Below are 23,796 nucleotides of genomic sequence, written 5' to 3' on the forward strand. Positions count from 1 at the left end.
TCCAAGAATTCATTTAAGAATTTGAATCATTCAGTTTTGTGAATTGCTTTTTCCTTGTCTACATGTGCATGCTTTTCCGTAAGTACAGATTTTTTTTTTTAAAGATTTTATTTATTTATTTGACAGAGATCACAAGTAGGCAGAGAGGCAGGCAGAGAGAGAGAGAGAGAGAGGAGGAAGCAGGCTCCCTGCAGAGCAGAGAGCCTGATGTGGGGCTCAATCCCAGGACCTTGGGATCATGACCTGAGCTGAAGGCAGAGGCTTTAGCCCACTGAGCCACCCAGGCGCCCCTCATTAAGTACAGATCTTAAAACATTTTTGATGACTACATTTATGATGACTACTACTATGGGATCCCATAATATGGGTATGCCACTTTCTATTTATTTAAGATTTTATTTATTTATTTTACAGAAATCACAAGTAGGCATAGAGGAAGGCAGAGAGAGTGGGGGAAGCAGGCTCCTTGCTGAGCAGAGAGCCCAAAAGGGCTGGATCCCAGGACCCTGAGATCATGACCTGAGCTGAAGGCAGAGGCTTAACCCTCTGAGCCACCCAGGTGCCCCGCCACTATTTAAATAGGACTGTAGATGACCATGTTAGTTATTTACGATTTCTCACTATTATATATAAATAACTCTAAAATGAATGTCCTTGTGTAAATCTTTGCCTGCTTGTCCATCACCTGGAAATGCAGAAGACCTCCCCTGGGACAAAGCTTAGGAAGCAATCCTGAGGAACATTAATACTTGAAAGACAGACATTTTCATTTCATTGATTCCTTAGAATAATTCTGTTTTCCCAATGGTAACATTTTATGTAAACACAGTACAAGGATCAAAACCAGGGTATCAACATGAAGGATGTTATCCTATAGACACTTCTTCACACCTTGCTTTTTTCCTTAATGGCATATCCTGGAAATGACGTCAGTTCATAGAAATCTTAACTCTTCGTTTCATAACCACATCATACTCCATTGTGTGGAACACTGTAGTTTATTCAACCCTTTTCTTCTTACTAACATACAGGCACGTAGATTGTTTCCAGTATTTTGCAGTTAAACAATGCTACAGCGGGGAAACTTGCATATATGTATTTTCATACTGTTGGAGGTGCATCTTCAAGGTATATTCCTGGAAATGGGATGGCTGGCCAAAAGGTAAGTACATACGTAGTTTTAAAATTTTATTTTATATGTAGTTTTATTATATGCTGGCAAATTTGCCTCTAGAGGAATTCCTACCTTACAACTTATTTTGTGTAGAAGCCAGGCCATTTGTTCTGTAGGCTCTGTCACATTCTGAATTTTGCTGATACATCTCCATCATTTAACAAGGTCCTTTCCCGCCCCTGTATTTAATGTAAACTGATAATCAGCTCTAGAAGGGTATACAGTGTCTGTTGCTCTGTCTTTTGATGTTAGCTGCAAAAGATCATTTCTGCCTACATGTATAATTTCATTGGGATTCTTGCAAAATGGTTATACTCTCATTTCTTTTTCATTAGCTGGAATACCTCTAAAGAAGGAAACTTATCTTAACACTTGGTACCTGGAATACTATTCCTACAGAAAAGAGAGCTAAGTGCTTGATTCTTTCCATTTATTTATTTATGTATGAGGCAGAAAGCAGGGTGAGGGGCAGAGAGAGAATCCTCAAGCAGACTCCCCACTGAGTGAGGAGCTGGACTCGGGGCTTGATGACCTGAGCTGACATCAAAGAGTCAGACACTTAACCGACTAAGCCACCCAGGCATCCCCTTTCCCTTTATTTATATACAAATTTTCAAAAATTATAATTGGTTCCTTAGCTCTCTCCAAAGGTGGCCAGTAAATACGGCATTTTTAGTGTTGATTCATGATAATTTGGTGGATTTTAACATACTTGATATGCTTTAATTGATGGCAGTTATTTTACTGATGTTCAAATTGTCCAATTTTTGGCCAGCAAGAGCCTCTTTCTAACCTGGTACCTTCTCAGTCCTTTTGACTTGACTTTCGTAGTCTTTGGTAGTTTCCTTGATTTCTGGTGTGACAGATACCTGGATGCATCCTGCCCCAGAACCAGAATGACCATTTCCTCCAAGGAATTGTGTTTCCTTGTAATAGGAAACGCTGGCACCCCTGGGTGGCTCAGTCAGTTAAACGTTGGACTCTTGATTTTAGCGCAGAGTCTTGAGATTAAGACCCACCTTCAACACTGAGCTCAGGGAAGTCAGCTTGTTCCTCTCTGCTCCCACCTCACCTCCCCCCTCACCCCCATGCTCTCTTTCTCTCTCTGTCTCTTAAATACATACATACATACATATATACATACATAATCTTAAAAAAAAAAATTCAGTTTAGGGCCTGCAATCTGGAAGCCGAGACTTACATTATGTCCTATATTATTATTATTTTTTTATCTGACTCATTAAATAGCTTACGTTTGTTCCCTATTATTGTCATTGTTGTTATAAAAGTGATCCTGGGGGCTTCTGGGTGTTGCAGTGGGTTGAGCGTCTGACCCTTGTATTCGGCTCACTTCCTGAGCTTGGGGTCATGAGATCCAGCCCTGGGTCAGTCTTCAGGCTCCAAGCTCAGCGCCAGTCAGCTTGACATATCTGTCTTCCCCTGCCCCTGTGTGCACGTGTGTGTGTGCATGCACTCTATCTCTCAAAATAAGTCTTTACAAGTGATCTTTTTCTTCATTGTCTCTTTCCCCCAATGAAAAGTTGTTGATTTTTATTTGTGAGTGGCCTGGCCTACTTACTGAACTTCTTTAGTTTCTGTGTTCACTTGTTTTACTTCACTTTTTCAGGAAGACAATCATACCTAATTTGTAAATAATAATTTCCCCATCTCTTTCCCAGCCATTATATCTCTTATTTCATTCTTTTGTCTGGCTGTATTTTCTGACACTTTCAGATCAATGTTACATACTGAAGATGATATAGTTACACTGGTCTCATTAAGGAGTTTTCCATTAAGCGGGCTTTCGGATGTAAAAGACAAAGGAATTCATGATTTTTGTTTTTGTTGTTTTGTTTGTTTACTGAAGTGTGGAGGGGCAGGGAGAGAGGGAAAGAGAATCTCAAGCAGACTCCACGCCTAGCACAGAGCCAGACATAGGGCTTGATCTTAAAAACCTGAGATCACAGCCTGAGCTGAAATCAAGAGCTGGACGCTTAACTGACTGAGCACCCCAGGTGCACCAGAATTAGTGCTTTTAGTATGCAGCTTTTACTACAATGAAGGTAACTGGTAGACATCAGCTGGGCCAAGCAAGTTAAGTCCCTTTCACTACAGATGCCTTCCACTTTTTTGTCTCTGTTGTCACCTTCTGGGAGACAGAGCTCAGCTCACTGCTCTGTGGTGAGCCGTGCTCTGCTACCTACTGCACACCTTTCACAGAGATTGCTTTCAAATGTTTCATGGGGCTCTAAGAATCCTCAGCCCTCAAAATACCTCTGTACAAAGAAGACCGGGAAAGGGAACATACTCTCTCTATGGCAGCCAGAGTTCTATTGCAAATTTCCTACTCTCACGTTTTTGTGTTTTTTACTATGTCTGTGTAAGGATTTTCCAAAAATCCTCATTTTAGTTTTCATCTGGGTGTTCTTCCAGTTAGATACATAGAGGTCAGCACCATGGATCATGGAGGTTTATTTTTTTGAGCTCCTACTCTGACAGCATAGCATACTGATCGAAAGTGTGGGCCCTAGAGCAAAACTGCCTATGTATGACCTTGGTAAATTATTACTCTCAATGGACCTCACTTCTCAATGTGCAGAAGGGGAATAATAATAGTTGCTCACGAAGTTGTTCTGGGGATTAGATGATTTTTTTCCCCAAGTTTTTATTTACATTCTAGCTAGTCAACGTACAGTGGAATATTAGTTTTGAGAATTAGATGATTTTAATATATAGAATGTTATTTGACTCGTGGTAAGTAATTAGCGACCATTATTAAACTGTGCCAGTTGCTTTCCTATTCATGAACAGCTAGGTACCAAGCACCTATTATGATTATTACAGCAGTTTCCTCACCAGTCTTCCTGCTCTTTCTCAGTCCCCCATTCCCCAGTTGTTTTAAAAATAATCCTGTATGTCAGATTTTGTCACTCCTTCAAAACCATCCAATGGCTCCCATCTCACTCAGAATAGCCAAAGTCCCTACAGTGGCCTTAAGAGCCCTACATGATTGGGCCCACATTGCTTCTCTGACTTCATCACCTACTGCCTTTTCCATTCTCTACCCCAGGCTCTTTGGAAGTCTTCCTGTTCCTTGGACACACCAGATACATTCCTATGTCAAAGCCTTTGTGTTTGCTCTTCCTCTTTCTGGGATATAGTTCCCTTAATGTCTTCATGGCGCACTCTCTTACCTTCAGACCTTTACTCAAAAGACACTCCTCAAAAGGACCTTTCCTGTTTAAGAATAGCAACCTTGATTCACCTGCTAATACTCCTTATTTTCTCTTTTGTTTCCATGACATTCATCTTCTGACATTGATGTATAAGGGTTTTTTGTTGTTGTTGTTTTTGTTTTTAAGATTGTATTTACTTATTTGTCAGAGAAAGAGCGAGCATGGGGTGGAGGGTGGTGCAGCAGGCAGAGGGAGAGGGAGAAGCAGGCTTGTGGAGCAGGGAGCCAGATGTGGGGCTGGATCCCAGGACCCTGGGATCATGACCTGAACAAAGGCAGACGCCTAACAACTGAGCCACCCTTGCGCCTTTGCTATATGGTTTATTCAATATATTTAATGTCTTTCCCTATAGGAGGGCGAGATTTTTGTCTGTTTTAAACTGCTGGATTCCCATAGTGCCATTCTCAGAGATGCTGAACCTAAGAGTTAAAGTGGGGTGGGAGGGAGAGGGGGCATGTGAAGAGGAAGAGAATGAGTTCCAGTTTCAACATACTGATATACAGTGGAACATTCAGGTGTGGTGGTTCCAGCAGGGAGATGGACATTACAGTCTGGAGCTCCAGAGAATTGTCGGGCCTGGAGATGCAAGTTTTGTAATAGAGGCCATGGAAATGCGTAAGATCTCCCTGGGACAAAGTTTAGGAAGGAGTCCCGTGGAACATTAACATAAAGGATAGATATTTAATTTCACTTCTTCCTTAGGATAATTCTGTAGAGATAAGTAATAGTATCCCTTAAGTTTTACCGTTAGAAAGCTGAAGGTTAGAAAAGTTATCTTGTCAGTTAGAAGCAGAGCTGAGAATCAAACTATGTGTATGAATTGCTAAAATCCGCGCTCTTCTGTGTATCTCCAAGCGTACCCCGAGCTGGCTAGCGCCTAAAGGTCAACATCTCCGCCCCGCGCCTTCTACCCACATTTGACTTGCATTTGACTTCATAACTTATGGAATGGAAAAAGCCACGGCTCAAGTGGCTTATCACAGGCCTAGGACTTCTGTGTTACTTTGGGAAGTTGTACGCATACCTACAACCTATTTCAGTGAAAACACCGGTCGATCACAGTGCTTTTTACGTAGTGAATGCTTTCACTCAAGAAGCTACATATTAATAATAAATGAATCCTTGTTACATTTTCATCCCGTCACGTGCTAGGTTACATACGGATATCAGCAGGCTTCTGTCATTCAGGTTAAACCAACTAACCGGAGTAGTTAGGTATGTTCCTAATGCGTTCGGTTAAACGCAGCCGATACTTCTAAGCAGAAAGAACTTCTACGGGTCCCGCAAGAGAACAATTAATCACCGCAGAGGGTGGGGCTGGTGATGGGAGCACCCTCAAGGAGAGCTTCGTTTCCGCGACAACGGTTGCTGTGGCGCCTTCCACGCCTTTCCATTGGTTACAGCCGAGCCCAGGGGCGGACCTCATTGGTTACGGTTCTGCAGTGTCGGAAATCTATCCGGGGCCGTAAGTGAAGTGTCGCAAAGCAGAACGAAGGCGGGAGTCCCGATTGCAAGCATTGAGGACGCCCAGGCTGTAGAGGCTGTTATGGCGAATCCTCCGTGGGCCGAGATTCGTGAGAAATTCCAGGCCGCGCTGGCTCTGTCACGGGTGGAATTGCATAAAAACCCGGAGAAAGAACCCTATAAGTCCAAATATGGCGCCCGAGCACTGCTGGAAGAGGTCAAGGCGCTGCTGGGCCCCGCGCCTGAAGACGAGGATGAGCGGTCTCAGGCGGAGGACGGCTTGGGCGCGGGGGACCACACCCTGGGGCTCCCGGCCGAAGTGGTGGAGGCCGAGGGGCCCATCGCCCAGGGGGCAGTGAGGCTAGCGGTGATCGAGTTCCACCTCGGGGTGAACCACATCGACACCGAGGAGCTGTCGGCGGGGGAGGAGCATCTGGTGAAATGCCTGAGGCTGCTGCGCAAGTACCGGCTGTCGCAGGACTGCGTCTCCCTCTACATCCAGGCGCAGGTGAGAGCGAGCCCGGCCCACGGGGGTCGGCCAGAGGCTAGGGGTGGAGAGGGTCACCACTCTCGCCAAGGGCGAAGGCAGATGTTATCAGGCACAGTTTGGCCCCATGTTTTTGAAGCTTTGTTTTGAAGAAACAGCTTGCTAACTCCGACAATATCACTTGCTGTTTCTCTTGGTCTTGGTCAACGCGTTGGGTTCGTGACACTCTGTTACATCGTAAATACCTTTTCCAGCTCTTCTTCACCAGTCCAACTCCTTTCCTTTCATTAAGAAGAAACCCACAGTAATTTAAATCTAAATTTAAGGTCTCGAGGAAATTACGGAGGATGATCCGAGTGCATGCTTAATTTAAAACAAGGTTGTTTGAAAATCTTCAGTTGCTGTTTTTACCCTATATGTATGTGTACGTTTGCTCCCCAGGGAATTCCTGCTCATTCTTCAAACTCGTCTCAAAACAAACTTCATACTTTTAGTGACTCTCTTTGGATCATTTTGTTTCAAACTTGTATCTTTGAATTCTTATAGTGCTTATTATTTCCCATTTATAGGGCCCCTGTTTTATTAAGAAATAAATCTGACATTCCCTTCCAGAACATAACACTTAAAGATACAGATTTGTATGAACTTCTTGTATGGGCCAGGAACTTGGCACAAGCTCACAAACCTTTACATCCAGTAGTTCCAGGTTTGAATACATGTGATCCAGGGAACATTTATCAAAATTGACCCTATGATAAGTAGGCCTCAAAAAAACCCTCAGAACTAAAAAAAAAATTGTATAGGTCATTTTTTTAACTCATGATCCAATAAAATTAAAAGCTCCACAATAACAGGAACTATGTCTCTTTTTGCACACTATTTATAACCTCCGTACCTCCTGCATATTAGGCCATTCCAAATATTTGTCCAGTAGATGAATAGTCTAATGAAATTCATAGGATGCTGAACTCAAACAAAACCTCAGTTACTTGGGATGCCTGGGTGGCTCAGTTGGTTAAGTGGCTGTCTTCGGCTCAGGTCATGATCCCAGAGTCCTGGGATCGAGTTCCAGATCAGGCTCCTTGCTCGGCGGGGAGCCTGCTTCGTTCTCTGTCTCTGCCTGCCACTCTGTCTGCGTGTGCTTGCTCTCGCTCTCTCTCTCTGACAAATAAATTTAAAAATATATTTTAAAAAAAAACCTCAGTTACTTGAAATTTTCTTTAACCATATGGTTGCCTAAAATCTTAATAATTTCAACATCTCAAGAATAGAATTAGAAACCTCTCTAAATATAGTATAGAATGTCCAGTATTTACTGTATTTTGATTTTAATGTGCACATTGTTTCATATCTTAATATTTCTAAAATCAGGATGCATCTTATAGCTGTGTCATAATTTACTTGGCAGTGTTTTCTTGGTGATAGGTAAAATAATTGTGTCTCACAGATAGGACATCTTACATCTTGAAATACAATATTTCAAGCAGCCAGCGTTTTCTGAACGGTGAATTATTTTAGGTATTCTTTTTTTTTTTTTTTTTAAGATTTTATTTATTTATTTGACACAGAGAAATCACAAGTAGACGGAGAGGCAGGCAGAGAGAGAGAGAGGGAAGCAGGCTCCCTGCTGAGCAGAGAGCCGGATACGGGACTTGATCCCAGGACCCTGAGATCATGACCCGAGCCGAAGGCAGCGGCTTAACCCACTGAGCCACCCAGGCATCCCTGTTTTAGGTATTCTTACTAAAATCAGGAACAAAACCTTGATTAGAAGTTCTGGCCATTTCAGGGGCATCTGGATGGCTCAGTTGGTTAAGTGGCTGACTCTTGATTTTGGCTCAAGTCATGATATCAGGGTGGGTCAAGGGATCCAACCGAGGTGTCAGGCTTCCTGCTTAGCAGGGAGTCTGCTTCTTTCTCTCTTGACCCCCTCTGCCCTCCATACTGCTCATTCTCCTTCTTTCAAATGAATAAATAAAATCTTTAAAATAAAATGAATGGATGAATCTTAAAAAAAAAGTTTTGGCTGTTAAATAGTATAGAAAACCAATAAGAGTTACTAATTTTGGGAAAAAGAAAATAATTTCTAAAAGTAACTATTTGCATATGTGATCCTGGTATAACTAAAACTAAAGGCATCAGCTGAAAAACTAATAGAACTGTGATCAGTTCAATAAAGTGGGAAGATATAAATAAATGTGTTTATTTAATCAGTACTATTCATGTATCTAAGCAATACTGGTTAAAAATACTATTTTTAGAAATTGCTTTCACAACAGCAATATCAGGTATAATAGAACTGATAATCCTAAAAGGAAAGAGAACAGTTTCCTGGGTGGCAAGAATTAAGCATAACAGTCATATTCTGATATTCGTTTGTAGGTTTGATGCAGTTTCTGCTGAAATCCTAATAGTTTTTCTGGAGCTTGACAGAATGAATATGTGTATCTGAAAGAATAAAGAAAAGTGAACATAGGAAAAAGAAAAATGCACTGAGATTAGCTTACCAGGTACTATAACTCTACAGCAATAGTAATTTAATTAGATTAGATTAAATAATAATTTAATTTAATTAGCTAGTACCTAGCTGACCAGATACCCAAACTATACAGCAGTAATAATTGTCTTTTTGTGCTAATGTGTTTCTTTCTTTTATTTATTTATTTGACAGATAGAGGTCACAAGTAGGCAGAGAGTCAGGCGGGGGCGGGGGGGGGGAGCAGGCTCCCCACTGAGCAGAGAGCCTGATGTGGGGCTCGATCCCAAGACCTTGGGATCATGACGTGAGCCGAAAGCAGAGGCTTTAACCCACTGAGCCACCCAGGCACTCCGAGATTTTTTTTAAAGATTGTATTGATTTGTTTATTTTAGAGAGAGAACATGCAAGCAGGGGAGGGGCAGAATGGGAGGGAGAGGAAGGGAAAAAGAATTTTAAGCAGACTTCGTGCCAAGTGTAGAGGACGTGGGGCTTCATCTCACAACCCTGAGACTGTGACCCCTGCCAAAACCAAGAGTCTGAAGGTTAACCAACTGAGTCACCCTAGTGCTCCAGTGATGAGAGAGTTGATCTCACTAATAATAAAGCAAACTAAAAGAATTAGGAAAATTGTGTCAGATTGGCAGAGATCATTAAAGATTTTGCTTATACTTGTTATTGGAGAGACAGATACTAAATACAAATTCACAGAACTTTTCTGAAGATCCGTAGGTATCAGAATTCTGGAGTCAAGACTTTGACTTTAAAATTCCATATCAAGGGCGCCTGAGTGGCTCAGTGGGTTAAGCCGCTGCCTTCGGCTCAGGTCATGATCTCAGGGTCCTGGGATCGAGTCCCGCATTGGGACTGCTTCCTCATCTCTCTCTCTGCCTGCCTCTCTGCCTACTTGTGATCTCTGTCAAATAAATAAATAAAATATTTTTAAAATAAATAAATAAATTTTCATGTCAATATCCTAAAGTAATATTGGGACAGGTATGCAAAGGTACGTCAACTTGGATATCTTCAAAAACCATTGAAATAAATATCAGTTAGTAGATACATGGTTAAATAAATAATGATAACATCCATTTAGAATAACAGTGTGTAGCCACTAAAAATAATGATTTATATTTGTTACCCCAAAATATCAATATTAAGGGGGAGAGGGAAGACCATAAGGCAGGTTTGGAATTAGGTAGAATGATTCTGTTTTGTAAAAGACTGTGTATGTGTAGGAAAAAATTTGAAAGTAACAGCTCATGGGAATTTATGATATTCTGACTGCTTTGTCTCAATCTGGTGTTTCCTTCTTGGGAAACTATAAAAATAGAAAACTGGATCCACATTAGAGGCTTATGGCCTTAAGAATGATTTTTCTCCTTGGGCCACCTGGGTGACTGAGTCAGTTAAGTATCGACTGTTGATTTCAGCTTAGGTCTTGATCTCAGAATCATGAGATCGGGCTGTGTGCTAGATGTGGAGCCTGCTTAAGATTCTCTCCCTCTCTCCACATTCCCCCATCTTGAGCATGAGCTCTCTCATTAAAAAAAAAAAAAAGGAACTATTTTTCTCCAGTTTTCTTTCCAATTTTTGCTATCAGCAAGATACACTTGCATTATCATCTTTTTTTTTTTTAATTAAAGAATATGTTAAGTAGGCTCCACACCCAGTTTGGGGCTTGTACTCATAACCCTGAGATCAAGAATTGTGGGATCTACCCACTGAGCGAGCCAGGTTCCCTTCATCTTGAGTGAAATTTAACTGCTTCACCTTAGTAAATTTCCAAACAAATTAGTAGATTATTGAGGGTTGCTGGCAGGGAGGGGAGGGCAGGGAGAAGGTGATGGGGTTATGGACATTGGGGAAGGTATGTGCTATGGTGAGTGCTGTGAAGTGTGTAAACCTGGCGATTCACAGACCTGTACCCCTCGGGCTAATAATACATTATATGTTAATAAGGAAATAAAAAATTATATATAAAAAAGATTAGTAGATTATTTTCCCCACTCCCTGGATATATATGTATGAAGAGTAGCTTTTGTGTGTCTTTATAGCTTTATTGAGGTATAACTGGCATACAATAAACTGTATGTCTAAAGTACATGATTTGGTGAATTTATATACCCATGAAACAATCACTCCAATCAAGGTATTGACCATATCCATTAATTCCACTACAGGCTTCCTGTGCTCCTCTGTAGTCCTTTGCTCCCTCCCTTTCTTTCTCCCTTCTTCTTAGTCCCTCCTCCACATTTTCTAGAATTGTATAATGGAATCATTCAGTATATCTCTTATTTTGGTCTGACTTGTTTCACTCAGCATCATCATTTCATTGCTGCATCTGAGACATTCATGGTTTTTTTCTTTTTTAGTCTGTTAATACAGTGAATGACCTTGATTGATTTTTCCAGCGTTAAACCAACCTTTCTTTCCTGTGGTAAAATACACTTGGTGTTTTTACCACATAAAAACTTGGGTGAAGTATTACCTTTTCTATATATTGTTGAACTCAGCTTGCTAAAATTTTAACATCTTTTTCATATCTATGTTCATGAAGGGTATTAGGCTATGATTTCCTTGTTATTGTCTTTGGTTTAGAATGAGATGGAAAGCCTTCTTTTCTCTACTGGAATAGGTTGTACAGGGTTGGTATTATTTCTTACGTGTTTGGTAGAATTCGCTAGTAATACCTTTTCAGCTGTTTTTATTTTTTAAAAGATTTTATTTATTTGACAGAGAGATTATTTATTTATTTATTTGACAGACAGATCACAAGTAGGCAGAGAGGCCTGCAGAGGGGGGGGCGGTGGGAGACGCAGGCTGCCTGCTGAGCAGAGAGCCCGATGCTGGGCTTGATCCCAGGACCCTGAGATCATGACCTGAGCTGAAGTCAGAGGCTTAACATACTGAGCCACCCAGGCGCCCTGCTGTTTTTATTTTTTATTTTTATTTTTATTTTTTTAAACTTAGTTATTGTGGCACCTGGGTAGCTTCGTCGGTTAAGCGTCTGCCTTTGGCTCAGGTCATGATCCTGGGGTCTTGGGATCAAGCCCTGTGTCGGGCTCCCTGCTTGGTGGGGAGCCTGCTTCTCCCTCTCCATCTGCCTTTCCCCTCAACTTGTGTTCTCTCTCTCTTAAATAAATAAATAATCTTTTTAAAAAGATTTTAAAAATAATCTTTTTAAAAAGATATTTATTGGGGCACCTGGGTGGCTCAGTGGGTTAAAGCCTTTGCCTTCAGCTCAGGTCATGATCCCAGGGTCCTGGGATCAAGCCCGGCATTGGGCTCTCTGCTCAGCGGGGAGCTTCCTTCCCCTCTCTCTCTGCCTGCCTCTCTGCCTACTTGTGATCTCTGTCTGTCAAATGAATTAAAAAACAAAAGATTTATTTATTATAGAGAATCTGAAGCAGACTCTGTGCTGAGCATGGAGCCTGATGCAGGGCTTGATCTCATGGCCCTGAAATCATGACCTGAGCTGAAACCAAGAGTCAGATGCTTAACTGACTGAGCCACCCAGGTGCCCCAGATGTTTTTATTTTGTATTTAATTTTTTTCCTACCTAGTCTGGTTTCTGAGGACAAGAACGTGATGATGCTCTGTGAATGATATAATAGTTTCTGGTGTATTTTAGGATTTATATTATATTTAAGCATAATTTATGTTGATTGTCAGCAGTAGTTATCTTTGTGGAGTGAACATTTTAAAAAACCAGTGACATTATATGTCAGTTATATCTCAGTAAAAAGAGTTACAAAACTAAAAAACAAAACATTGATTTTTAAAAATCAAATGAATTCTAGATCTGTTGCACAGTCTTTTCCTTTAAGACCTCAATAGGTTATGGTTCAAAAGAAAAATGTTAGTCATTTCTAGACATGCTTTAGGGTTCTCTTCTTGGTTTAACATTTATCGTACACCGCAGTCATTGATTTCTGTAGCACAGGCTTCCCTGGATCTAGCAGGTTAAATATATCACCATACCATCAAAATAGAGCAAATGTGCCAACCAGTTCCTGATACTAGGGAAATCTCTAGACTCTGTAGGCTAGATACAGTATTCTCGGGTTGGGCTTATTGGTGTCATGGCTAAGTGGAGCTTCTCAGGGACTGTTGTCAGGAAAAATAAATTGAAATAGAGAGTGAGACGAGGTGACTTGTGGATCCATTTCTAAGACCAGGAAATGAATATTAAGGGAGATTATATTCCTCAAGCCTGGTGGGCAGAGTAATCAGTTGTGGGCCAGAGCCCTTCAGGTTTCCCCAGGGTCCTGCAAAGAACCCTCATAATTAAAAAGGAGACAACTGTCCCATCTCTGTACATTATCCTTATGACCTACAGTCCCTACTGAGGATTGATCACTTAACTTAAAAAAATGATAGAAACATTATGTGAAACCGGAAGACCAGAGGTCTGTGTTCCAGAGGAATGATCTGGTCAGCTTTAAACTGTAGGATTTCTAAACATTTTTGTGCCTGTGCCCCTTTTTGCAGCCTGTATTTTATAAAACAAGATTTTTTAAATGTATAATAGAAAATGTAAAGGATTACAAAAGAAACCAATAATGTAGGTGTTGATTGAAATGTTTGCTTAAAAGATTTATTTATTTATTTAAGGGGCAGCACAGGGAAAGGAAATCTCAAGCAGACTCCCTGCTGGGCCTGGAGCCTGAAACAGGGCTTGATCCCATGACCCTGAGATCATGAACGGAGCTGAAATCAAGAGTTGGATACTCAACCAACTGAGCCAGTGAGGCACCCCTGAAAGTTACTTTCACTGGAAGATTTATATTGTCATTATTTATTTCTCTTTTCTTTATTTTCCAGAATAACCTGGGCATCTTGTGGTCTGAAAGAGAAGAAATTGAAACTGCACAGGCTTACCTAGAATCATCAGAAGCACTGTATAACCAGTATATGAAAGAGGTATGTTGGATGTCAGATACATTTAAAAAAATTTTTTGAAGATTTTATTTATTTTACAGAGAAAGAGACTGCGTGCATGCACAAGCAGGGGGAAGGGCAGAGGGAGAGGGAAAAGCAGGCTCACCACTAAACAAGGAGCCTGATACAGGACTTGATCCTAGGACCCTGGGATCATGATCCGAGCCCAAGGCAGACGCTTATTCGACTCCGCCACCCAGGCATCCCACATTTTAAATTTTTATTGAAATGAGTCAAGTACCTGGGTAGCTCAGTTGGTTAAGCATCTGCCTTGGGCTTAGGTCATAATCCCAGGGTCCTGGAATTGAGCCCCTCATCAGACTCCCTGCTTAGTGGGGAGCCTGCTTCCCTTCCTCTGCCCCTCCCCTACTTATGTACGCGCACTCTCCCTCTCTTTGTAAAATAAATAAAATGTTAAAAAAAAAATAGTCAAGGTATGAGGGCTCTTATTCCTCATTTACAATGTTAGTACATGACTCTTTAGTTATACTGAGGAATCTCTCAATAGGGCTGTCTAGGTGTTTACCTAATAGGGTTCTTAAAAATAATCCTCAGATGAGGTCTAAGATCAATCTTAGTCCAAATATAATTGTATAGGAAATATTCTGATACTATTCTAAAACACTGATATTGGCATATTTCCATTTATATTCTAAAATTTGTATTTTGAGCACGCCTGGGTGCCTCAGTTGGTTAAGCATCTGTCTTTGGCTCAGATGATGATTCCCGGGTGCTGGGATGGAGCTCTGGATCGGGCTCTCTGCTCCTTGGGGAGTCTCCTTCTCTCTCTCCCTCTCTCCCCCCTATGCATGCGTGAGCTCTCTCTTTTTCTCTTGTAAATAAATAAAATCTTTTAAAAAATAAAAAAATTAAAATAAAAATTCTATTATAAAAATAAATAAAAATAAAAATTTTGTTTTGATTTCCATGAGAATAGCAGTGCTTACAGGAAAGCAAACAGCTGCTTTAGCAAAATATCTGATGTCTTTGAGGCATGGTTCTCATATTTCAGCATTATCAGTCTGGAGGGCTCTGGGGAGCTTGTTAATACAGAATGCTCAGGGCTCCTGGGTGGCTCAGTCGTTAAGCAACAGGTCTTGGTCCCAGGGTCCTGGGATTGAGTCCTGCATCGGGCTCCCTATTCAGCGGGAAGCCTGCTTCTCCCTCTCCAACTCCCTCTGCTTGTGTTCCTTCTCTTGCTGTGTCTCTGTTTGTCAAATAAATAAATAAAATCTTTAAAAAAAAAAAAAAACAGAATGCTCACAGGGCACCTGGGTGGCTCAGTCATTAAGCCTCTGCCTTCCGCTCAGGTTGTGATCCCAGGGTGCTGGGGTTGATCCGCACATTGAGCTCAGCGGGAAACCTGCTTCTCCCTCTCCCACTCCCTCTGCTTGTATTCCCTCTCTCGCTGTTTCTTTCTCTTCGTCAAATAAGTAAATAAAATCTTAAAAACAAAACAAAAAGCCAACAGAATGCTCACCCCAGACCTTTCAGTAAGTCTTGGTTGGGGCCCGAGAATTTGCCTTTTTAACAAGATGCCAGGTGATGTCGATGCTGCCTGTCCAGGTACTACACTTTGGGAACTACTGCCTCAGAGAAAAGATTTTCAGTGCTTTTTTTTTCCACTTGTGAAATCCCTTTGAAATATAGTTTGTAAAAAACTGTTTGAGCCACTGTGGTTAAGCAGGTCAGAATCCACTCAGCCCAATCCTCTAGACACCTTCTTCCCACCCCACCTTGGTAGTACAAAAGAGGTGCCATAGATCTTTCTAGGGCTGTAGGGAGCGTAGATCGAAAATTCGTACTTTAGAGGGTCACAGCCTTGCAAAGGTGGCAAATCACTGTATTACCATCCATTTCTTAATTTTTTTTTTTAAATTTTAAAATTTTTATTTTTTTTTAAAGATTTTATTTATTTATTTGACAGAGAGAGAGATCATAAGTAGGCAGAGAAGCAGGCAGGGAGAGAGGAAGAGAAGCAGGCTCCCTGCTGAGCAGAGAGCCTGATATGGGGCTTGATCCCAGAATCCTGGGATCATGACCTGCGCCAAAGGCAGAGACTTTAACCCACTGAGCCACCCAGGCGCCCCACCATCCATTTCTTAACAAATTTTACTTACTAAAAGTTGGCAGCTTATAGGAGATTACCCATGTGTGTAGGCAAGAGGGAATAAGAGCTATTTCTGTATTGTCAGCTTAACTTTTCTTTCTTTTAAATGTTGGCAGTCTTCTAAAATTATAGTGGATTTTAGTTAATTCTGTACTGAGGCTATGTGTAGTACTCCTTTAAATAACCAGGTATTTTGAGGTTTCTTACATGCAGAGTTCAGAAGCAGTGCCTTACTGGGGCACCTGGCCAGCTCAGCCAGTAGGATACATGACTCTTGATCTCAGGGTTGTGCATTTAAGCCCCACGTTGTGTGAAGAGATTACTTAAAAACAAAATCTTAGCACTCGTGTGTGAACCAAGCAGAGCCAGAGTCAAGACATGATGGCCTGGCTGCCCCACAGGATTATCAAGGGAACCCAGCATTTGCTGGCAGAATAAGTTCCTGGCATCCAAGCAGAACCAGATCAGAACAGTGTGCATTATTTTCATGTAGTCGTTCCCTTGAGGGAGGGAGTTTTTTATTTTATTTTGATTTTGATATTTTTTTGGGGAGAGGGACTTTTAAACTTGAACTATTCCTTCCAGAAAAATACTTGATGGTAGCCCTTAAACTATGTTTCAAGGCCAAAGCTTATGATTATAATGTAAACATGTTAAGAAGAATATGTTTAGATGTTTAGAAAGACAGTTGGTCCCCAGCACTGTGGATCTGCGCAGTTCTGCTACCGATCCAGGTTTTACTGAGTGTAGTTTGACCCATGATGACAAAGCGGAGCAGCAGAAGACCAGTGAAGCCTTCGCTGTAGAAACAGCTAGAGCATGCACTAGGCTGTATACCATGAGTAATTCTTCAAATCGATCTGATCGTTAAGCATGCATCACTTCTCCTTTTCTGCCAAGACTTCTTCCTTTTTTGTTTGCACTTAATGGACACAGTCTTAGAGACCTTACGGAATAAAAGCCCGGACATCTTCAGTCCTTTGGTGATTAAATGCACATTAGCAGATCTATCTTGTCCTCATTCAGTGTTGTAAAGCAGGAACAGAGGATAGAAATACCATCTGAATTGTTGTGAATTGTTTAAAAGCAGCCCTCTCTGCTTTTTTTCATTTCCCCCATCATGGTCTAAGTGTGCACTTTGGATGAAGGTAATTGTCAGGATTAGCTCTAGGGGAATGGGTAGTTTCACTTTTTGGAGGGGGCAGAAAAGTAGTTCTGATTTGATGGGTTCCTTTCCCCTTTTATGGTGGCCTAATTGCCTTGGATAACAGCAGCTAACCAGTTCTTTAGAATATGCTCTCTAGCCAAGTCTAACTTTATTTAGGTGTTACAGATGGGCAAGCTTGATTGAACCAAAGTGGGAACATTAAACAAACATCACAGCCCTCACTGATAAACATTATGATTTTGCTGTTAAGTGTAGGATCCTTCCTTCAAGAAAAAGCTAATCAGGGGCGCCTGGGTGGCTCAGTGGGTTGGGCCACTGCCTTCGGCTCAGGTCATGATCTCAGGGTTGGGATCGAGTCCCGCATCCGGCTCTGTGCTCAGCAGGGATCCTGCTTCCCTCTCTCTCTCTCTGCCTGCCTCTCCTTCTACTTGTGATTTCTCTCTGTCAAATAAATAAATAAAATCTTTAAAAAAAAGAAAGAAAGAAAGAAAGAAAAAGCTAATGACCATTTTGTATGGCTTGTCTGGAAACTTCTGTAATCTATGTCTTAGTAAAGTATTTTTTGTTATTCTATTTTGCCTTTGTACAGTATTTATTTCATTTTTCCAATGTGACAGGAGTATTTAAAAATTAAAACTGAGGGTGCCTGGGTGGCTCAGTCGGTTAAGCATCTACCTTTGGCTTAGGTCATGATCCCAGGGTCCTGGGATCCAGCCGTGTTGGGCTCCCTGCTCAGTGGGAAGTCAGCTTCTCTCTTTGCCCTTCCCTCCCCCACCATGTGCGCAGGCTCGTTCTTGTTCTCTCAAATAAATAATTAAAATCTTTGGAAAAAAAGTTAAAACTGATGGAACATTCTGTTTTGGTCTGTACCATCTGACAAGTTGAGTGGCAAGAAGAGGATTTTGCTAGTTTCTTTTCACCAGTGCAAATTTGGAGTATTTATAAGCTGGCCCTGAGTGAGCATAAAGCATTGGTATCTGATTTTTTTTTAACCTCCTAGGAACTAGAAATAAATGTGTGTTTTCTGAAAAAAAATCTTAAAAAAGAAAAAAATCAATGTCTTACTAAGTTCACCAGTGTTTTATATGTTGCTAAAATCACTGGTAAGTTTTTAGTCCTCATTTTACTTGACTTCTCATTAGCATTTGGCAAGTTGTTAGTCTTTCTTCCTAAAACACTTCTTTAACTTGGCTTCCACCTCCCACTTCTCTGTGGTGCGCCTTCTGTGGTTCCCTAGCCTCTGAACACGGGAGTACCCAGAGTGGTCTCTGGGCGGCTCCTTTTTCCATCTGCATTCATTCTCTTGTTCTAAATAACATCTCTTCGTGATGGCTCCCAGTTATATCTCTGGTCTGTACCTCTCAAATTCCAGACCTGTCTGTCCCACTGCTAATGTGATATTTGCACTTTTTAAGGAGTAGGTGTCTCTAAAACCACTGTCTAACACTGAGCTTCTGATAACCTTCCTCTTCCCACCTCCCTTACGGTAAACACCAACTTCTTTCTTCAGTTGCTGAGGCCTAAAGCTTTGGAGACTCCTCTTCTCACACTGTATCTTACTTACAGTTGGCTTCACCTTTATATCTAGAATCAGGCCACTGCTATCCCCTGGTGCAGGCTGCCGCCCCCTCTTGCTGAGGTCAGTGCTGTAGTCTCTGAGCTGGCCTTCCTGCTCTCATGCCCCCTTCGGCCTGTTCACAGCCTGTTCAAAGGCAGATCACGTCACACCACTGCTTCGCTGGGGCTCTGCACTCAGAGTAGACCCCAAAGACCTTATAAAGACTACAAGTTCAGTATCTTATTTGGCTATCCTTATTTCCGTAATTCTTTTTAAGACTTATTTATTTGAGGTGGGGAGAGGCAGAGGGAGAGGCAGTAAGAATCTTAAGCAGACAGAGCGTTGAGCACAGAGTCCGACCCAGGGCTCAATCTCACAACCCTGAGATCGTGACCTGAGGGGAAACCAGGAGTTGGATGCTCAACTGACTGCACCACCGAGGTGCCTCTTTTCTAATTTTATCTTCTGCTATTCTCTCCTGTCTCATTGTGCTGTAGCTGCATTGGCCTTCTTGCTGCTCCTGAAACATACAAGACAAGCTCCTGACTCAGGGTCTTTGCCCTTAACTGTTCCCTCTGCTGAGACTGCTCTTCCCCTAGCCACTGACCTGGCTCACTCCTTCATTCCCTCCCGCTTGTGACTCAGATGTCTCCCATCCAGTGAGCACTCACTGCCCACTCCGTCTAATACTATAGACCACTCTCTGATGCTTCCTGTCCCCCTCTCCTGCTTTATTTCCTGCTTCACATGTACATTGTCTAACCCATTGGCCATTTTAGTGATTTATCTTACTTATCACCCATCTTCAGTACTAAAATGTAAGCTGCCTGATGACAAGGATTTTTTTTATTGTATTCGCTGCTGTCTCCACAGCATCTAGAACAGTACCTATTTCTTTCTTTCTTTTTTTTTTTTTTTTAAAGATTTTATTTATTTATTTGAGGGAGAATGAGTGAGAGAGAGCATGAGAGAGGAGAAGGTCAGAGGGAGAAGCAGACTCCCCAAGGAGCTGGGAGCCCGATGAGGGACTCGATCCTGGAAGTCCAGGATTTTGACCTGAGCCGAAGGCAGTTGCTCAACAAACTGAGCCACCCAGGCTCCCAACAGTACCTATTTCTTGAAATAATGAATGATATTCCACTTTGTTCATCCAGATCAACCAAAAACAGAATGTTACTACTTGTGAATGCTTGAATGAATTTAACAGAGCGTTTCAGTTTAAATATATATACAGTAGTAGTTTGTTGGAGAATTTAATTGCTTATATGATTTTGTACTTAGTATCAATAGTCATTCAGAATAAAAATATTTTTTAATATTTCATAAATTATTGAGCTAACAGTGGTAGACGTTAGAATGTCATTTAAAAAATCTGTAGATTAGAAAGAGTTCTAGGTAAAGGAGAGATCTAAAAACAGCAGGGGAAGATCACTGGGTTTGAAGGTAGGAGAGTGGGGAATTCTAGTTTGGTTTGTGGTTGTAACTGACTGACCTGGAGGAACTCAGACTTTCTCTGCCACCTGTTCCTCATCTCTAAGATGGAGATAACTTTCCTATCTTAACAATACAGAAATGTTGTAGGGATCAGATAATAGAGTAGTTAATGCAGAGTCGCCAGAAACATGCTCTATGAAATAGTCACATAATGGTTAAGTAAACGATGGTACACTAATAAAAGAGAATATGATACAACTGTTAAAATGATAAACTCTGCATCATGAATACATGGAAAATGTATACAATACATGCATGCACCTTGATTATACTTTTCGTCTTCCCTGTAAGGATGGGCTAGATGTTATAAGTAATAAAAATGATCATTTTAGTTTTGGAAGTTGTAGAGACACCTAGGTTGCTCGATCAGTTGGGCGGCTGCCAGCCCAGGTCATGATCTCAGGGTTCTGGGATCAAGTCCCGAATCAGGTTCTTTGCTTGGTGGGGAGCTTGCTTCTCCCCCTGCCTGCTCTGCCTGCCATTTTCTCTGCTTGTGCTCTCTCTTGCTGACAAATAAATAAAATCTTAGGGAAAAAAAAAGTTGTAACTAATAAACACTAATGTTTATTGTATGCTTAAGCACACTGTATTTTATTCTCACAACAACTCTGAAGGAGGTACTGTTTTGTGGTGGTTCTTGTTTTATGGAGGAAGTACAGTAACTCCCATTTACAGGTAGTGAGTGTGTGATTCAGTGAGGTTAATATAGACTGTATGGCAGAGTCAGGATTTAAATGGTTTGTCAGACTGTAAACTCTTGTTCTTTCTCATGTACCATGCTGCCTTCCAAGGTAATATTGTTGAATAATTACTGTATTAAGATAAAAGGATTCTTTTTCTCCATAAAATTGTTTAGATATAGAATAAGTAATAAAGAAAATATATTTTATTGTTACAAAGAGTATATTCATTAGTAGGTTTTGTGTGAGGTTAAGAGACCAAATATTGGGGAATCTAACTCATTTGGTGGGGCATGTGACTTTTGATCTTGGGGTTATGAGTTGAACCCACTTTGGATGTAGAGATTACTTTAAAAAAAAAGTCAAAAAAATCAGACAGAGGTATATTTAACTTATTAAATTTTCTCAGCTTTTTATGTTTTTAAAAGATTTTTATTTTATTTATTTGACAGAAGAGATCGTAAGTAGGCAGAAAGGGAGGCAGACAGGGAGGAAGGGAAGCAGGCTCCCTGCTGAGCAGAGAGCCCGATGCAGTACTTGATCCCAGGACCCTGAGATCATGACCTGAGCCTAAGGCAGAGGCTTAACCCACTGAGCCACCCAGGCACCCCTTAAGGAATTTTTTAATGAAAATTATTTATTTGAGATAGAGAACAGGAGAGGGGGTGGGGTGGGGTGGGAGGGACAGAGGGAGAGGATGAAGCACACTCCCCATGAGCAGGGAGCCCAACACAGGGCTCCATCCCAGGACCCTGAGATCATGACCTGAGTCAAAGGCAGACACTTAACTGACTGAGCCACTCAGGCACCCTCCCTCTCTGCCAACCCCGCTCCCTGTCAAGGAATTTTAGAATGTACATTTAAAAAAAAAAAAGTTTTATTTATTTGTTAGAGAGAACGTGCACAGGCAGGGGGAGCAGCAGGCAGAGGAAGAAGCAAGCCCTGCTGAGCAAGGAGCCTGATGTAGGACTCCATCCCAGGAGCCTGGGATCACGACCTGAGCTAAGGCAAACCCTCAGCCATCTGAGCCACCCAGGCGTCCCTGGATTGTACATTTTAAAAGTCATGGTGCTTCTTCTTGGTGTTTTAACTTTCCTCCTAATGAAGAGGAGCAGAGCACCACAAAGCCAAAGGAGATGTTACTCTCTGTTCTGAACAAAAGATTCACAACAGGCATGTTTAGGTTTTGAAAAGTAAAGAGAGCTTTATTAATTACTGTAGAAACCTAATAGAAACAGAAGAGGAAAGGAATCTCAACATAGATGAGGGTAATAGGAAATAAGTGAGAATAAAGGAAGATTACATCACACTGGGTGCTTAGAACATCCAACCTCCTTAGCTGGGGAAGCCCGGGGGAAACAGCCAGGTGGGGTACCGATGGAGAGGCCTGGGTGGAGTGTCCTCCCGTTAGGTGAGACTTTGAACTGACTGTCCCCATAAGGGCCATATTTATAGAGTAAATGATGGGGTTTAAAGTTAAACATTGTTTGCTTACATGCAGCTTGGAGTGAGCTGCATTTCTGTGTTATCATGTTTTTATATTTTCAAGGAGCTGGGGCTCTGTGTGTCTGCCTCCCCTCCCGGGTTCTATTCCAGGGAGCCAGCCCAGCCTGGAGCAGGAGGGGATGTGAGACAAGAACAAAACAGAACAGAAGGACCAATTCTGATCTGGAGGTCAGATAATATATTTCAATCAACCAGGCTCTCAAGGTTATCCACACAGCATGAGTCTCAAAAATATTAGCCTGCCTGTGTATATGCAGGTCTAGGCGGTCACTTATGTGGGACAAATCACAGAAACAGCTATCCATATGGACCACCCTCCTTTCATGATTTTAGGCTCACATTCTTATACATGGAATTCTTCATTTAAAATGTTAAGATACAGACTGCCTGGGTGGCTCGGTTGGTTAAGCCTCTGACTCTTGATTTCAGCGCAGGTCATGATCTCAGGTTCGTGAAATGGAGCCCATGTTGGGCTCTGTACTTGACATGGAGTCTGCTTAAGATTCTCTCTCTCTCTCTCTCTCTGCCCCTCCTCCCTCAGAAATGTGTAGATACCAAACACCTATGATATTTCATTAAAAATTAGTATTAATATGGAAACATAAAACATATCAAACTTTTTGTACTGAGTTATACCTGTGTTTTAGTTCGGAGAAGAGAGTGGTTTGATTTAGGGTCATTTATGACATGTAGTAGCTGTAACGATGAAGTATGTATAGAAAATAATACATTGATTAATTCCCTTCATCAAAAAAGTAAGCATATATATATGTATGTGTATATATATATATATTTTAAAGAGTAAGCACAGGGGCGCCTGGGTGGCTCAGTGGGTTAAAGCCTCTGCCTTCAGCTCAGGTCATGATCTCAGGGTCCTGGGATCGAGCCCTGCATCGGGCTCTCTGCTCAGCAGGGAGCCTGCTTCCCCCTTTCTCTCTCTGCCTGCCTCTCTGCCTACTTGTGATCTCTCTTTTTGTCAAATAAATAAAATCATAAAAAAATAAAGAGTAAGCATATAAACAGCCCTCAAAATTATTGAGATCTTGGAAGAATTACTTATCTGTTGTGTTTGCCTTGGGCCTTGCTTCCTGTCTTAGTAATTTTTACTTTCTGTAAATTCTAGGAATCCAAGTTGTGATGCTTTTAGCATTTACATCCAGAATGTAAGATCACATTTTTAAAAACGGAAGAGGGATTTTTGCTATTTGAAGTTTAGTGAATTCACTTTAAAGCAAGGCTGGTCTTGCAGATGTGTCTGTCCTTGTAGAAGTAGATGGGCAGTGGTGCTGTTTTGGAGGGCTGAAGATGGTATTATAAGTGATTTACATGTAGCTGATTCCTCATTAACAATCTTATGAAGTGATTTTATCAATGAGAAAACAGAAGTGCAAGAGATTGGGTGACTTGGCCAAAGTAATGCACAATAGAATCACTGATTTTATTGCCTCTGTATTAAAAGGGGGTAATCTATATGCTTTTCTCGTTACCTTGAGAAAAAA

The 23,796-nt window shown here is 41.4% G+C and overlaps 1 protein-coding gene and 1 pseudogene across 1 annotated transcript in view; both read left to right on the forward strand.

The window, feature by feature from the left end:
- Positions 1–5,902: 5,902 nt before the first annotated feature.
- The window catches only part of LOC122900740 (kinesin family binding protein), a 33,149-nt gene continuing 15,255 nt past the window's right edge, over positions 5,903–23,796 (forward strand). The window contains exons 1-2 of the mRNA XM_044239662.1: positions 5,903–6,382; positions 13,665–13,763. Coding sequence (XP_044095597.1) covers positions 5,957–6,382; positions 13,665–13,763 — 525 coding nt within the window. The 5' untranslated portion in view covers positions 5,903–5,956. The remainder of the gene's footprint in view (positions 6,383–13,664; positions 13,764–23,796) is intronic.
- On the forward strand, positions 16,172–16,762 carry LOC122898534 (annotated as a pseudogene).

Source organism: Neovison vison, chromosome 2 (genome assembly GCF_020171115.1).
Source record: "Neovison vison isolate M4711 chromosome 2, ASM_NN_V1, whole genome shotgun sequence".
Classification (NCBI taxonomy): Eukaryota; Metazoa; Chordata; class Mammalia; order Carnivora; family Mustelidae; genus Neogale; species Neogale vison.